This window comes from Rhinopithecus roxellana, chromosome 14, assembly GCF_007565055.1.
Source record: "Rhinopithecus roxellana isolate Shanxi Qingling chromosome 14, ASM756505v1, whole genome shotgun sequence".
NCBI classification, from domain to species: domain Eukaryota; kingdom Metazoa; phylum Chordata; class Mammalia; order Primates; family Cercopithecidae; genus Rhinopithecus; species Rhinopithecus roxellana.
The window spans coordinates 57222984-57240909 of NC_044562.1; the positions used below are offsets into that span (position 1 = coordinate 57222984).

The 17926-nt window shown below is 45.5% G+C and overlaps 1 protein-coding gene across 5 annotated transcripts in view; it reads right to left on the reverse strand.

Annotated features, from left to right (window-relative positions):
* The window catches only part of FARP2 (FERM, ARH/RhoGEF and pleckstrin domain protein 2), a 145224-nt gene that overhangs the window by 49372 nt on the left and 77926 nt on the right, over window positions 1-17926 (reverse strand). For all 5 annotated transcript variants that reach the window (XM_010376991.2, XM_030915992.1, XM_030915993.1 and 2 more), the window contains exons 9-13: window positions 15365-15460; window positions 12864-13027; window positions 11848-11916; window positions 10336-10393; window positions 5167-5422 (exon numbers count right to left, since the gene is read on the reverse strand). In XM_010376991.2, the coding sequence (XP_010375293.2) occupies window positions 5167-5422; window positions 10336-10393; window positions 11848-11916; window positions 12864-13027; window positions 15365-15460 (643 nt within the window). The remainder of the gene's footprint in view (window positions 1-5166; window positions 5423-10335; window positions 10394-11847; window positions 11917-12863; window positions 13028-15364; window positions 15461-17926) is intronic.

Consider the following 17926-nt stretch of genomic DNA (forward strand, 5'->3'; position numbering starts at 1 on the left):
GTCTCCATGTGATCACAACCACAGCACATGTGAAGCGCTACAATTACCCTCAGAGAGGTGAAATGGCCAAGGAGTTTGCATGAAAAATCAGAATATGCCCGTACACCAAAGCAATTCAAAAGGACCAAGCCACCCTCAGCAAAATGACAATAGTGGGAATGACTTAACCAGCAGGTTTAAGGTTTTCATACTAAACTCTTTTTGGTGTGCTATTGTCCGCCCTCAATCATCAGTACTAATTTAAAAGGTGTGTTAACTGGAGCAGAGAATCCTAATCTAATTCCATATTTAGAGAATCTCTTGGTAATATAAAAAAGGCACATATCAATACCTAGTGATCTGAAAAATTACATAGCATATGCTGTTACACATTTTTCATGTAGTCAGTTGTATTAACATATAACTGTGCTACTGTTAGACTTGAAATATTTATCCATTGGCCTACATAAAGTACCTGGACTTTTGGAAACAAATACAAAAACCATTTGACAGCTAATAAAAATAAATATTCTACCTAAAGCAGAGTACATAACTAATGGTGGACTTCACGGGTACAACAGGCGCTGTCTGCTGGTGGCCTCTCATTGGAGGGGATTGCTGCAGGATCGCGCCCCCTCTGAGTGGACACACCTGGCTATGACGGTGACTGGGAGCTACCAGTGCAGCCCCTGATGCGCCCTGCCTGAGACTGCAGGCGGAGCATGACAACCGTGCAGCTTTAAGGTTCTGGATGTAACTGAGATCAATAGATTGAGAGAGAACTGTCAACATTTTGCAGGCACTTTCACCTCCACACTCTCAGTGAGCTGTATCCAGACACTTCCAGGAGTGTTGGGTCAAATCTGCATACTTTTTTCAATTTCAGGGTTTATCAGGCCACACCTCTCAGGCTGTGCATTACCCAACACTGGCTTGAAGAAGAGCCACACAGCACAAAGCAGAAAGAAAAGCAGGGCCCAGTGCTGCCACAGGGCACTACGGCCTCAGGCTGAACTGCTCTCGGTGTTTTGCTACTTTTTTTTTTTTTTTTTGAGACGGAGTCTCGCTCTGTCACCCGGGCTGGAGTGCAGTGGCCAGATCTCAGCTCACTGCAAGCTCCGCCTCCCGGGTTCACGCCGTTCTCCTGCCTCAGCCTCCCGAGTAGCTGGGACGACAGGCGCCCGCCACCTCGCCCGGCTAGTTTTTTGTATTTTTTAGTAAAGACGGGGTTTCACCGTGTTAGCCAGGATGGTCTCGATCTCCTGACCTCGTGATCCACCCGCCTCGGCCTCCCAAAGTGCTGGGATTACAGGCTTGAGCCACTGCGCCCGGCCATGTTTTGCTATTTAACCACTGTAAACTGTCTTGTTAAGGTGGAAAAGAGCAACGTCAGTGCCTCACTAACTGTTACACGTGGAAAGACAGAATCTGTACTGGGAAATGTCTTCCTTATGGTTCTAAAGCCCCCTCTGGGTGGACATTACAACCCACTCAAAAGAGAAAGGGGTAGGAGGGCTGCGAGCAGTAACTCGGAAGAAAGCCTTGATTGATTTTTTTTTTTCCCCACTCAGGCTCATGCCTGCAATTCTAGCACTTCAGGAGGCTGAGACAGGAGGACTGCTTGGGCCCAGGAATTCAAGACCATCCTGGGCAACATGGAGAGAATCTGTCTCCACAAAAGTTTTTTAAAAATGAGCTGGGTGCAGTGGTGAGTGCTTGTAGTCCCAGCTACTCTGAGGCTGAGGTGGGAGGATGGCTTGAGCCCAGGAGGTTGAGGCTGCAGTGAGATGTGACTGCATCATCATACTCCAGCCTGGGTGACAGGAGTGAGACCCTGTCTCTAAAAAAGTAATAATAAAATACTTTAGAGCAACAAAATACCCAAGGAAAGAAGAAAGGCACAGCTGGAGCAAGCATGGTCAAGTGTGGGTAACACTGAATTTGAGGTGATATTCCTGCTTTGTATATTTTGAAAACTTCCTAAATAAAAAACTAAAAAATTATCTCTAGAAAGTGAGGTTCCATTAACACAAACCAAAACCAACAGGATCTATTCTACAGGAGGCCTAGTAGAAGATGCCTGAGAACAAAGTTTATTCAGAATCTCGCACACGAGGGAGTGATGAGACACCTCTGCCGGGGGGCGGGGGCACGATGCCACTCCTTAGGAAGGAACATTCCGGCTTCCACAGCATTAGCTTCACCAGGGAGCAGCCACCCCTGCCCCACAGCAGTGCTAGCTCAAAACCACCCAAACCTAACCTGCCATCCAGACGCCAGGGTGGGTTCCCTTAAAAACAAAAAGACAACTTTGTTAGTTCCCAGCATCAGCAAGGACAGTCGTCAGGCAACACTGATGAAGGAGAGAGGAACCATCAGCTGCCATATGAATACGAAGGCTTAGGAAAACGTTTTAAACGTAATCTATGCTCATTTCTCCCCACCACACAAACACAAGGTTTATCTTTGGTGAGACAGTAAGAAAAGCAGAACCTCCCAAACAGTCCTGTCCTGACCTCAGGTTCACTGCTGCGCTTCTGTCTGTCACAACATTGTCGCAGGGATTTGCCAATGTAGAAAGTTGTGCCCAATGGCCCTAAAGCACTAAGACGGCAGGTCTAAATTACCAGGGACAGAATGAGTAACAACTAGACAGACTGAAAGTTCTAGCTGCATAAGCAAAATGATGAGACTGTGGTTTAGGTATAACAAAGCTACAAAAACAGGAAACTGCCTGATGTGGTTAGCCACAAAACCCCTGCGGGCATCCAGCCAACACTGATGAGAAAAGGAAAACCAGCCCTTGCAAGATGCCCTCGATGGCTCCGACACCTGAGCCATGTGGTCCCTGTGCAATCAATCACAGTAAATCCATCCAGGCAAAACATCAGAGATCAGAGATCTCACAATGTGAACAGGAATGAAATGTGAAGTTTCCACAAGACATTCTGGGAAGAGAATTAAACGTTAAATGTGGTATTGCACTACTAGGTAAGATCAGAAAGTAAAAACAACAAAAACTCCAAACTGTGGACTTGACACACTCAACAGTGTCGTCCAGGGCTGGCCTGAGCCCGGCGCTTGTCGGTGCTGAGCTGCATGGCAGTGGTTTCCCCATGACGTCCCTGGATGGACCTATCCACTCTGTGCCACGAACATCAGCCTTGACTTTCACGGTGGTTTAGACTGAGAAGCTCTCCATGTGGTACCCAGCAGGGCCCATGGCACCTGGTGTGTACAGGTATGCTGGATGGGTGGGCAGGGCCACCTCAGCCCACCTGCCCTTGGGACCCTTCCCACTGTCCTGGGACAGAATGATGCCCATGGTGTGTCTGGTTCTGCTTTTTTTGCAACCATATATCTTCTATATTCCCAATTAAGCTGAAGAAAAGAAAACAGCTCACACTTACATAAGTCCATTTTAAACCAATGCCTCTCCAAGACCACTATCTACATACAGCACTATTTCTGGGTCTCAAGTCAATAATGAGGCAGTGGCCCTTTGACACCTTTAAAAAAAAAATTAAAAAAAAAAATGACATGGTACCTTTGGCACTGGGATAGTTCCAGGCACCCCCTCACTCCCAATCCCAATGCAGTGGATGACTGTCCCCCCCGACTCCCAGTGGGACCCCTTTTTCTCCACTTGTCTGTGCAAAAGGGTTGCTGAAGAAAAGGCTAAGGTCTACAGGGTCCTTTACGGTCTCAGAGTCCCAGGAGTTTGATCACAGCACATAGGAGGCCATGGCCTATGTCCATCTTTCCCAGGGTTAGGGGTGTAGAGGCATACTTAAGGTTCTGAGTAGCACAGTGGCTGGACAATTGAGACAAAACCTGTGTCCTAGTTAATTATAGGCAGCAGGGCTCATCTTGAAAAGCAGCGTCAATAGTGCAACACACATATTCTATTGAAGATCAACATTAACAGAACTGTGTAACATTCAGAATGTATAGCACCAGTTTTTACTTGAATCAAAGCATATGCCAAAAAACATAAGGTATAAAGACCAATTTATTGGCTCTCTAGGAGGACTGGCTGGAGGTCAAATTTTCTGACATTCAAAGAAGTATAATAAATCAGGAAATTTTTAAAAAATTGAATATGTAGCCATGAAATGAAAGTCACTTTCTATGTTTAAACCAAACAATTCTGAGCTCTAAACTACACAGTGTGGGTGAGTGGGCTGCCTTGTAAAGCAACCCAGAGTGGTCAAGATGGGTTTTTATCTATTTGCTCTCCTGGAGTCAAATTCTTTATATTGTTCTGTAAATCAAAAGGGACTCTTTCTCCACTTGTCTGTGCAAAAGGGTTGCTGAAGAAAAGGCTTATGTCTAGGGGGGCCTCGGTTTCAGAGTCCCACGAGTCTGACTCTGTGCTGCTGGAGTCCTCGGCCGTCGTGGGCGGGTAGCTGAGCTGCTCTAACTGGTCGATGATGTCAGAGAACTGGAAGGCCGAGCTGGACTCGGAGCGGACTGAGTAGGCTGGGAAGTTGACCATGGAGCTGGCCTCAGATTGATTGGCTGAGCTGCATGTGTGCACAGACAGCCCACCACGCAGCAGCATGTTATTGAGGGAGCTGTTTTCAGACTGGCTGTTCCTCAGTGAGCTGGTCTCAGAGGGACCCAGCAGGCGCTGCATCCGGCTGGCTTGCGCCTTCACCTCAAACAGCTCCGAGGTGTCTGAGGGGTGTGCGCTCCCACTGAAGTCACTTTCTTCCTCAAATGCAAAATCATCTTCTGTGTTCATGTCTACTGCCTCAGTGGAGTACCTGTCTGGGCTGGACTGAGCAGACCCTGGAAGCTCACACAAAGGAGGGGCCACCAGAGGCTGGGCAGAGGCCTGAGGTTCCTGTGGGACTACAGAGCCATAAGGAAAAGAAAATGCCTCAGAGCCTCCAGCAAAGAAAGAGATGTCTGCTGGGTCATCGTCTATGAACTCCTCAGACACCTGCAGCTGGGCATTTGTCAATGTGAAAGCAGGGGCCCCCCCATGGCACTGCCGGTCACACCGGTGCTCCCCACTGGAAGGAAATGAGCCTGTGGTAAAGTCATCCCCACCATTGTCATTTTTACAAGCAGCTCTGAGCTCCCTCCCGGCCCTCCCTGTGTCTAGGTCTAATGCACCGAAACTCTGCCCCCCAGCACAGACAGAACCACAGCTGCTCACAACATGACAAAACCCGACACCTGGACCAGGCTGGAGTGCGGGGGGCCCGACGGGCTGGGCCGATGGTGTGTCAGGGCCTCCAGCCACTGCTCCACTGCTCCTCTCTGCAGCTGGACTCTTGACGTAGGAAACCTGGGGCTCTGTGAGGGAGCTGCTGCTGTCCTTGAACTCTGGCAGGCCAGGGGGCACCAGAGTGGAGGGAGCGAGCGAGTAAAAGGAGGCATTCGCTGAAGATGGGGAGGCAGGAGTCCTCAATCCCTCGGGGAACAAGACGCTCTGGGGATCCAAATTCAGAAAAGAAAAAAAGGATATAAAATTACAAATTACCACTAGAAGTTGCAAAGCCACCTGGCCTAACTTAGGGCATCCACACATTTCTATCACAGTTTTCATGAAAATGGGCAATTCACCAGACTTTCCCTTGTAGAACTGAAGATTTGTGCAAGTAGCATTGCAAATCAACCCAGGATCATCTGTTTACAAACCCTTACAATTCCATTTTTTCTCTTAGGACATGAAATATCCACAATAAAGAAAAGTTTTTTAAATTAAATTACAATTTTTAATTTTTATTAGAGACAGGGTGTTGCTCTGTTGCCCAGGGTGGAGTGCAGTGGTGCCATCATAGCTCAAACTCTTGGCCTCAAGTGATCCACCCATCTTGGCCTTCCAACATGCTGGGATTACAGGTACATGCCACCATGGCCAGCCAAGAAAACCTCCATCTTGCAGAACCTAATGACATGTGGTCCATGTCTCCCTGGAATCCCGTTACCAGGAGATTCATAGTTTTGTTGAGGGGTAAAATACAGCAGGAGAGGGAGTGAGCCAATCCACTCAGCCAACAGAACCCTAAACCACAGTACTGACAGGTAAGTAACAAGTCCAAGTTCTACAGCAATGTGCACTCATCTGTCAGAGATTATCATCACCAGGGAGTTAGGACACACACCAATCCACTCACACACGTAACAGAAGGTTGAGGGTCACTGCCTAGGATGCCCTTCGCCAATGAGAGTGGCCCAAGAGCCTTGGGGCCTTGCAAAAGCACTGGAGTGGCTGCAAGTCTGAGGGAGAAGCAGCTCCCAAGCAGGATGAGGAAATACTGAGGGGCCAGGACTAGATGTCAAGTGGCTATGTTGCATCACCCACCACTCCATGGGCGCCCTAACACATCCTCCCCTCATGGTTCCACACACAGGGACACGGCTGAGCCCCCTCTACTCACTAAGTGTCCCTCCTCGTGGGCTATCACGGGATGCAGTCACGCTTCGAGAACATCCCTTACTATATATACACATGCCACATCGTTAAGAGCGTGGTCAGACCAAAATATAACCAAACACAACTGAGTAACTTTTTGTGCAATATGTACACAGGCAATGCACACATGCACGTGTTACCACCCAGGTAATGCACACAGGCATGTGTTACCATATGCAAAAGGTGCAAATGTAACTGCAGAAGGCTTAGTTACTAGGCTTTCAGAAACAAAATAGTAGGTCACAGTCCGTAAGATTAACCTATTTTCAAATGCTGATCATATCACGTCTCAATTATTCAACCATATTCAATATTCTCATGTGGCTTTTAAAATGGAATGGAAGATAATTGAAAGCGTAAAGATTTTATTTATTTATTTATTTTTGAGATGAAGTTTCACTCTTGTCGCTCAGGCTGGAGTGCAATGTGCCATCTCGGCTCACTGCAACCTCCACCTCCAAGGTTCAAGCAATTCTCCTGCCTCAGCCTCCCGAGTAGCTGGGATTATAGGTGCCTACCACCATGCCTCATTAATTTTTGTACTTTATTAAACCCAGGGTTTCACCATGTTGGCCAAACTGGTCTCGAACTCTTGACCTCAGGTGATCTGCCCGTCTCAGCCTCCCAAAGTGCTGGTATTACAGACGTTGAGTCACTGCACCCATTCTTAAAGGTAACTTTTAGATGATTCTTATTGTGACACTAAATTCTTTCGAAGGCCGGGCACGGTGGCTCACGCCTGTAATCCCAGCACTTTGGGAGGCCGAGTCAGGTGGATCACGAGTTCAGGAGATCAAGACCATCCTGGCTAACACGGTGAAACCCCATCTCCCCCCAAAATACAAAAAATCAGCCAGGCGTGGTGGCATGCAGCTGTAGTCCCAGCCACTTGGGAAGCTGAGGCAGGAGAATCACTTGAACCCGGGAGGTGGAGGCTGCAATGAACTGAGATCGCCCCACTACACTCCAGACTGGGTGACAGAGCGAGACTCCATCTCAAGAAAAAAGAAAAAAAAACTCTAACTTTGTGGTTGGGTATGGTGGCTCATGCCTGTAATCCCAACATTTGGGAGGCTGAAGCAGAAGGATCACTTGAGCCCAGGAGTTTGAGCCCAGGCAACATGGTGAGACCCTGCCTCTACAAAAAAAATACAAAATTAGCTGGGTGTGGTGGCATGCACCCGTAGTCTCAGCTACTTGGGAGGCTGAGGTGGAAGGATCACCGGAGCCTGGGAGGTCGAGGCTGCAATGAGCTGTAATCATGCAGCCTAGACGATAGAGTGACACTCCGTCCCCCCCCAAAAAAAAAAAAAAAAAATCAAACTTTGTAAAGGAACAATTAAAAAATACATTTCCTTTTCATTTCAATTTAATTAAATTAACAAGAATTTTTTTTTTTTTTTTTTGTTTTTGAGACGGAGTCTTGCTTTGGCGCCCAGGCTGGAGGGCAGTGGTGCGGTCTCGGCTCACTGCAAGCTCTGCCTCCCAGGTTCATGCCATTCTCCTGCCTCAGCCTCCTGATAACAAGAAATTTCTAAAGAGGAAATATATCTAAAAGAGTTTAAGAAGATTTTCATGTACCCATGAAAAAAAACTGGGACACCATGAGCTTTTTATTTTGAGACATTCTCACCCTGTTGCCTAGTCTGGAGTGCAGTGGTATCACTGTGGCTCACTGCAGCCTTGAACTCCTGGGCTCAAGTGATCCTCATACCTCAGCCTCCCAAGTAGCTGGGACTATAGTTGGTGCCACTACCCCTGACTAATTAAAAAAAATCTTCAGATAGATGGGTCTTACAATGTTGTCCAGGCTGGTCTTGAACTCCTGGCTTCAAGCAATTCTCCAGCCTCACCTCTCAAGTAGCTGGGAATAAGGGTGTGAGCCACTGTGCCCAGTTCACATAACTTTGAATATAATGAGATGCAAGTGTAGCTTCTGAAGTGCTATGACAGCATAAATGACTAAACCATTAAAAATTAACATTGAACAGAGATAAAGGTTATAAATACGAAATTGTAGCACCATGAAGAAAAACTTATGATACGTAATATAAAAATAGCAAGATTCTGACTGGGCACGGTGGCTCCTGCCTATATTCCCAGCACTTTGGGAGGCCAAGGCAGGTGTATCACTTGAGGCCAGGAGTTCGAGACCAGCCTCGCCAACATGGTGAAACCACATCTCTACTAAAAAACACAAGAATCAGTCAGGCGGCCAGGCGCAGTACTTTGGGAGATGCCTGTAATCCCAGCACTTTGGGAGGCTGAGGAGGGCAGCTCATGAGGTCAGGAAATCGAGACCATCCTGGCTAACACAGTGAAACTGCGTCTCTACTAAAAACACAAAAAAATTAGCCGGGCTTGGTGGCGGGCGCCTGTAGTCCCAGCTACTCGGGAGGCTGAGGCAGGTGAATGGTGTGAACTCGGGGAGCAGAGCTTGCAGTGAGCCGAGATTGCGCCACTACTGCACTCCAGCCTGGGCGACAGAGCAAGACTCCATCTCAAAAAAAAAAAAAAAAAATCAGTCAGGCATGGTGGTGTGTGCCTGTAATCACAGCTACTTGGGAGGCTAAGGAACGAGAATCACTTGAACCCAGGAGGCAGAGGTTTCAGTGAACCTAGATCATGCCACTGAACTCCAGCCTGGGCAAGAGAGTAAGACTCTGTCTGGGAAAACAAAACAAAACAAAACAAGCAAGATGCAACGTAAAAATATGCTTGCACGTGGAAGTTAACATGCCACCATAAAAATGGGAAGGAATTGTAGTGAAGTAGACCTGAAACATGAGAAGGTCGCTGATGTCCCATCACAGTGGCATGGAACAGCTGTTGTCACATTCTGGGACATTCTTGTCAAATGTTTTTGTGTGAAGTGTCTGTGTGAGTTGGTGTATCTTTGTTTTGATATAGTCACAATCATGACAAAGACATAGAGATATAAATTTGTTTCCTGCTTTTCATTTGTAACATAACAGCAAGAATTTCCCCATGTTACCACATACTCTTTTTTAAGCCACGTTTTTAGTGGTTAACAAAAAATCCTACTAAGTGAATACAGCTAAAAACGTAGTTAGTAAGTCATCTGGCACAGATTAGAGTTGTCAGGATTTTGTAGTGTATTATAAACAACATTACAATGCACATCTCAACATACAGGCTTTCTCTCTCTCTTTTTTGAGATGAGATCTTGCTCTGTCATCCAGGCTGGAGTGTAGTGGCACTATCTTGGCTTACTGTAGCCCCGAATTCCTGGGTTCAAGCCATTCTTCCACCTCAGTTCCCTGAGTAGCTGAGACTACCCGTGAGCCACCATCGTGCTCGGCTAATTTTTGTATTTTTTGTAGAGACAAGATTTCGTCATGTTGCCCAGGCTGGTCTCGAATTCCTGGACTTAAGCAATCCTCCTGCCTTGGCCTCCCAAGGTGCTGGGATTACAGGCATGAGCCACTGCCCTGCTGGTTTTCTATATAGGACTCCTTTCCGAAAACAGAGTCCCAGAATTAGAATTGCTGAATTAAATAATATCATTAATTTTAAGACTCTTGTTACAATGACAGATTATTTTCCAAAAGAGTACAGGTAACTACTATTGTCTACATTTTTTTTTTTTTTGAGACGGAGTCTGGCTCTGTCGCCCAGGCTGGAGTGCAGTGGCTGGATCTCAGCTCACTGCAAGCTCCGCCTCCCGGGTTTACACCATTCTCCTGCCTCAGCCTCCCCAGTAGCTGGGACTACAGGCGCCCGCCACCTCGCCCGGCTAGTTTTTGTATTTTTTAGTAGAGACGGGGTTTCACCGTGTTAGCCAGGATGGTCTCGATCTGCTGACCTCGTGATCCGCCCGTCTCGGCCTCCCAAAGTGCTGGGATTACAGGCTTGAGCCACCGCGCCCGGCCTATTGTCTACATTTTTAACCAGAAAACACTAACCTGTTTTGGTAGGTCTGCAGTCAGAGCACGAATGGACATGTGAGTCTTGCTGTGCCTTCTGCAAAACAGAGAACAAGCTGTGAGAAACCAAACCCTCCCCTACTCAGCGCCTGTTTTTAAAGCAGCAAGCATGTACTGCATCCATGAAGAAAACCTCCCATGAAAATGTAGCTAAGAGGTATCTAACTAGAAAGGGGCAGGATAATGGAAAATAAGAATTCAAATAAAAAACAGAGGTCCCAAGAGAGGTAAGATTACACACTCACACTAAAGGAAAAAATTCCACATGCAGAGAAACAACAAGAATGTTCAGATTAAAAGTTTACTATAGGCCGGGTGCGGTGGCTCACGCCTGTAATCCCAGCACTTTGGGAGGCTGAGGTGGGTGGATCATGAGGTTAGGAGATCAAGACCATCCTGGCTAACACTATGAAAATCTGTCTCTATTAAAAATACAAAAAATTAGCTGGGTGTGGTGGTAGGCGCCTGTAGTCCCAGCTACTCGGGAGGCTGAGGCAGGAGAATGGTGTGAACCTGGGAGGTGGAGCTTGCAGTGAGCTGAGATCACACCGCTGCACTCCACCAGCCTGGGCGACAGAGCAAGACTCCATCTCAGAATAAAAAAAAAAAAAAAATTACTATACTATGTAAAAAATACATATAAGCTAAGCCATACAGAAGAGAAATGAAAAATATCTCTGTGTATACAATGTCTATATAAAAACATTACAGGCCGGGCGCGATGGCTCATGCCTGTAATCCCAGCACTTTGGGAGGCTGAGCTTGGCGGATCATGAGGTCAGGAGATCGAAACCATCCTGGCTAACAAGGTGAAACCCCATCTCTACTAAAAGTACAAAAAATTTGCCAGGCGTGGTGGCGGGTGCCTGTAGTCCCAGCTGCTCGGGAGGCTGAGGCAGAAGAATGGCATGAACCTGGGAGGCGGAGCTTGCAGTGAGCCGAGATCGCACCACTGCACTCCAGCCTGGGTGACAGAGCGAGACTCTGTCTCAAAAGAAAAAAAAATTACAAATCCACTTTCTTTAAAACATTGAAACTGAACTCCTGTAAAAATACATGTTCATGTATTTGAAGTGACTTTTAGTCAAGTAAAGATTAATATTTAAAATAGGCTGGGCATGGTGGCTTACACCTATAATCCCAGCACTTTGGGAGGCTGAGGTTGAAGGATTACTTGAGCCCACATGTTTGAGACCAGCCTGGGCAACACAGCAAGATCCTGTCTCTACAGAAAAAAAGCCAAAAAAACAAACTAGCCAGGGGATGGTGGTGTGTGCCTATAGTCCCAGCTATTCGGGAGGCTGAGGTAGGAGGATTGCTTGAGCCCAGGAGTCTGAAGCTGCAGTGAGCTGTGATTGTGCCACTGTACTTCAGCTTAGGTGACAGAGCAAGACTCAGTCACTCTTCTCACTCTCTCTCTCTCTCCATATATATATATTTAAATATTAATTTTAAAAGCACACACTTTACATCATAAAGGCCAGAGCTTACCTTTCATATGGAATTCTCTTCATTCCACTGTCTTTGAAATAATCTACTAGTTGCTTCTGAGTTCTTCCACTGTGAATAAAGATTCAGATTTTAAATAAAGAACAGTAAGTCAGCATTAATTTTACAGAGTAAAAGACAAAAGAAAAGATTTACTTATCCTCTCTCATAAATATACACATATATATTTTATTTTTAAATTTTTTTTCTATTAAAAAAAAAAAAGGCTGGAGAGCAGTGGTGCAATCTCGGCTCACTGCAAGCTCTGCCTCCCAGGTTCACGCCATTCTCCTGCCTCAGCCTCCCAAGTAGCTGGGACTACAGGCGCCCACCACCACGCCCGGCTAATTTTTTTTTTTTTTTTGTATTTTTAGTAGAGACGGGGTTTCACCGTGTTAGCCAGGCTGGTTTTGATCTTCCGACCTCGTGATCCGCCCGCCTCGGCCTCCCAAGTGCTGGGATTACAGGTGTGAGCCACTGCACCTAGCCTATATTTTATTTTTTAAGACTGAGTCTTGCTCTATTGGCCAGGGTGGAGTGTAGTGGCGAGATCTCTGCCTCCTGGGTTTAAGTGATTCTCATGCCTCAGCCTCCCGAGTAGCTGGGACTACAGGTGCCCGCCAACACATCCAGCTAATTTTTGTATTTTTAGTAGAGATGGGGTTTCACCATGTTGGCCAGGTTGATCTCGAGTTCCTGACCTCAAATGATCCACCTGCTTTGGCCTTCCAAAGTGCTGGGACTACAGGTGTGAGCCACCGGGCCTGGCCCACATATATATTTTAAAGTTATACTTTGCAGTAAGCGTAACTGAATTTGTAAGCAAAGTTTTAATTAAGCCTATTTTTTTCCACTATTTTATTTCATATGCTTCCTCTAGTTATTCTTTCACAATACCTCCACTTTGTGTGTAATTCTCTGAAATATTTTATAACATTTCTTTCTTGACTAAGAATTACCTATTTTCTCAGCTTTACAAACCAGTGAGGGGCCCATGCAAGTCATGGCATGGCCCCTACCTGTATCTGAAGGAGGAGCCCCGGCTGAAGAAGACGGCTTTCGCTTTTGGCTTAGGTTGGTCCAAAAGTCTAAAAAAGGTGTGATACTCCACACATATCTTCCAGAAGTTCTTACATTCATCTCTACTACCCAACAAAAATTCTAATGTGTCCTGGTAAGGTCCCTAGAAACAAAACATAAAGGTTAATTAATTCAAGAATGAAGTATTGGACAAGAGAAAGTACATTTAGGAAGCAGATCACACAATAGGCAATTCCAAAATTAAAAAGTAGTAAGGATTTTTTTTGAGACAGGATCTTGCTCTGCGCCCAGGCTGGAGTGCAATGGCGTGATCTTGGCTCACTGCAACTTCAACCTCCCAGGCTCAAACAATTCTCCCACCTCAGTCGCTCCCCTCCGACCCCTCAGTAGGGACTACAGGTACATGACACCAGGCCCAGATGATTTTTGTATTTTTTGTAGAAAAAGGGTTTTGTCATGTTGGCCAGGCTGGTCTTGAACTCCTGAGCCCAAGCGATCAGCCCACCTCAGCCTCCCAAAGTACTGGGATTACAGGTGTGCACTACTGCACCCAGCCCAGGAAGGATTTTCTAAAAATTGTATACAAAGTCTTCTGGTTCCATTTGCTTAATTAAGAAAAGAGAAACAGTATTTATATTCACAGTAGAAATAGCAGAAAAATTAAGTCACCCACAATCACACAACTATCAACATTCTGAATTATATCTTTGTAAACACTTTTCCCACCTAGCAAAGGATGGCATTTTTCATGCCAGTTGACATATTTATATGTTATTACTGAATTGTTTCTACATGGTATATATTTTTAAAATCTAGAATGTTTTAGATGTTCAGGACATGCAGTTTTCAGGCCCACAAATATCATCCTGAAGAAACTGCATTCACTCTCAGTTATTCCTCAGGATACATTCCTAGAAACGGAACTCTGAGCTCAAAGGCTGCACATCTTCGAACCTGCTGGTGTATGTTACCCGGTTACCTTCCACAAAGACTGTAACACTTCGAATCTAACATTTAGTCTTTAAAAAAGTGCTCAGGAAGTCAAGTGCGACTTTGCTAAATGCAGATACAAACAGTTCCGGCTTCCACTTACCGCCCTATTCAAGTTAATAGCTGCTTTGGTGAACTTTCCCTGTCATCTCAGAATAACTGCAAGACACATTGTTTTTTTAGTCACAGAGTAAAACAGCTTTTACTTGTGTTTTGTATGCGTGTCTGGCATTCCTTCTACTTTCCTTTCATCCACAGAAGAGATATTTGTACACCAATTAAAGCCACTTTCAAGCCCTCTACCAAAAGCAAACACACTTACATATCACACGTGAACCCAGTGAGTGACAAAAGCCCCACCACTCAAGTGCCTTGTAAAGGCAAAGGCAGAACTTTTCTTCTGACTGGCCCAAGGGCTCTAAATCTCCCATAACCCAAAATGTGTCTGGGCTGACGCAGGCATGGCTATCTCTTAAGCTTCAAACCCCACGGTAGCTTGGCAAATCTTTTTATTTTCTAACTCCTTTTGTACAACGGAAATGCAGCAATTGGAACATCTTTGAATAACTGGAAGTACTGGGTTTTACCAAATACACTGCACAGGCATTTATTTTTTCCATTTTTACTCATTTCAGTAAATTCACATGTAATTATTACTTTATTAATGAGCAGTCAGTAAAGAAAGGAATATTTACTTCCTGATAATCAATGCTTCTCCAGTTAGAGCTATTCAAAGATCAATTTCTGAATGAAGGACACAAGAGAACACTGGGGCACTCCTCAATTCATTCTGAAGCTCTCAATTGCTGTGGGGCTTCAGATCATTTTGAACCCTTTGTTCTTCAGCTTCATTACCTAGAGGACAAAGAGGCTGCAATAACCATGGTTCTCAGCAGCCCCTGGGAGCTTGTCAGATGTGTACCTTCTTGGGTTCATCCCAGACCCATTGAACGTGAAACCCTGGGGTTTTCAGCCAGCAACATGTGAGTGACAAGGTTCCTGGGGGAGGTAAGTGTGAGACCAGCTAGGCAGACTGCCCTCAGCCCCTCCAGACCTAAGTCCCGAATCCTGTCCTTGAGTTCTTGTGTGCATTATGCTGAAATGATTTACAAAGTAGTTCATGTTTTAGCAGAATAAATTATGAGTTAAAAAATGGTCAAAATAGGCTGGGCGTGGTGGTTCACGCCTGTAATCCCAGCACTTTGGGAGGCCAAGGCGGGTGGATCACCTGAGGTCAGGAGTTCAAGACCAGCCTGTGCAACATGGAGAAACCCTGTCTCTACTAAAAATACAAAACTAGCCAGGTGTGGTGGTACATGCCTGTAATTCCAGCTACTTGGGAGGTTAAGGCAGGAGAATCACTTGAACCCGGGAGGCGGAGGTTGCGGTGAGCCGAGATCATGCCATTGCACTCCAGCCTGGGCAATAAGAGCGAAACTCTGTCTCAAAAAAAACAGAAACAAAACAAAAAGCTAAAAATAATACTTACATGAACCTCTGGATGAAGTTTGATAAGAAATCTTTTCCTCTTGAAGCTTAGTTTACGGACCTTGGACCAATTGAAAGTGTTGATTTTGGTGGTGCCCTGAAATTCAAGAGACAGATTACATTTGTAATCTAACACATAACCCCTTTCTCATAAAATAGGGAATGCTTAAATTACATCCTTGACAACACAGTAATCTACTTGGCATTTTACCATTATACCTGAAATAGCTCTGACTTAAAATGTCAATAACTAATCTATCTGTTCTAGAAAGATAATTAATTTTTTTTTTTTTTTGAGAGGGAGTCTTGCTCTGTTGCCCAGACTAGAGTGCAGTGGTGCAATCTCCACTCACTGCAGCCTCAGACTCCTGGGCTCAAGCAATCATCCTGCCTCAGCCTCTGGAGCAGCTGGGACTACAGACACCAGACACCAATCCTGCCTAATTTTCTATTTTTAATTGTTTTTTGTAGAGATGAGGTCTTGCTATGTTGTTCAGGCTGGTCTCAAACTCAAGGCACATCTGGAACATAAGAACACTGAAAGGTTCAAAGAGATGGAAAAAGATGTACTCAACAACTGACCAAAAGAAAGCTGGTGGAGCAATATTATCATCAGACACAATGCATGAGAAAGAAGCCTTACATAATTTAAAAGCAATTCACCAGGAAGATACACTTGGACTTGTATCTCTCCCCATATTGTTTCAAATATTTATAGGAAATAGACAATTAAAAGAAGAAATGGAAAGATTTGCGTTTTTTTTTTTTTTGAGACAGTCTCACTCTATCACCCAGGCTGGAGTGCAGTGGTATAATCTCCATTCACTGTAACCTCCACCTCCTGGGTTCAAGCAATTCTCCTGCCTCAGTCTCCTGAGCAACTGGGAGGGACTACAGGTGCGTGCCACCACACCTGGCTAATTTTTGTGTTTTTAGTAGAGATGGGGTTTCACCATGTTGGCCAGGCTGGTCTTGAACTCCTGACCTCAGGTGATCCATCCACCTTGGCCTCCCAAAGTGCTGGGATTACAGGCGTGACCCACCACACCTGGCTAATTTTAATTTCTTTGATAAGGTTTTATTGCAAAATTTTAAAATCAGTGTTAATGTTATACATTTTTTGAAGTTCGCTCCTGCAAGGAGGGTAGTCTGGAAGGGGCAGTGATAGTGGCCAGGCAGGGCTGGGAGTAGAGTCAGGTTTCTCACTGAAGCTAGAACATAGTGCTAGTGTAACAGGAGCAAACGATGGGAATTCCTAGTCTCAGCAGATACAGACACAGATATAGAGGTAAATATAGATATGTGAGGTGACTGGGTGTATGTACACGTGTGTAGCACTGTCTATTGAGAGGGCCAGGAGTGGTGACACCCCACAAAGCAATGGGCACACTGAGTGCATGGATCTTGGTCTCTAAATACCAGCCTTCACTAAAACGGCTGGGCTCTGTGGGGAAATGTCTGACTCCACGGTGAAGCAGGCAAAGCACAAAACAAGCCTGGCATGTCTTATTTTGTAAGAAAGCAAAGAAGTGCTCATAAAATAAAAGGACATATAAGAAGGACATGAGGCTGGGCGTGGTGGCTCAAGCCTGTAATCTCAGCACTTTGGGAGGCCGAGATGGGCGGATCACGAGGTCAGGAGATGGAGACCATCCTGGCTAACATGGTGAAACCCCGTCTCTACTAAAAAATACAAAAAACTAGCTGGGCGAGGTGGCGGGCACCTGTAGTCCCAGCTACTCGGGAGGCTGAGGCAGGAGAATGGTGTAAACCTGGGAGGCGGAGTTTGCAGTGAGCTGAGATCCGGCCACTGCACTCCAGCCCGGACGATGGAGCGAGACTCTGTCTCAAAAAAAAAAAAAAAAAAGGACGAGAGGCAGCTTGAAGAGCCTCCCTTGGGCCAAATGCAGGAAAGTTAAAGATAAAAATAAATAATGAAACCTACAGATTATCAAGTATCAGATTTGAATCTATGAATCCACAGAGACATAAACTAAATAAATGGAGAGAAAACTCTTCCTTCCAGTAGTAGCAAGAACAGGATTTAAAGAGTCATCATTGGGCAACCATCATAGTGATCTAACTAGAAGATGAGTGGGACGAGGTACAAGATATTTACTTAGTCTCAAAGTATCTCTTCAGGAAATACTTAGTTACAAAGGACAAAAAGTAACTTTTCTTTCCTTAAGAGATAAGGAGCCTCAAACTCGGGCTCAAGCAATCATTCTGTCTCAGCCTCTGGAGCAGCTGGGACTACAGGCACCTGATACCAATCCTGGCTAATTTTCTATTTTTAATTTTTTTGTTTAACTGGTTAAAGGCAGATGGGCATCTCAGGAAAAGGCCAGCAGGACCTTCTGTAGAGATGGGGTCTTGCTATGTTGCCCAGGCTGGTCTCAAACACCTGGCCTCATGTGGTCCTCTTGCTTCAGCCTCTGTTGGGACTATAGGCATGAGCCACTATCTAGTCAAAAGTAACTCTGTATACAGAAAAGCTGGCAAACATCATCTTGACCAAGTGATCAATGGTACCACCACCACCAACGGGACAGATGGACCCTAT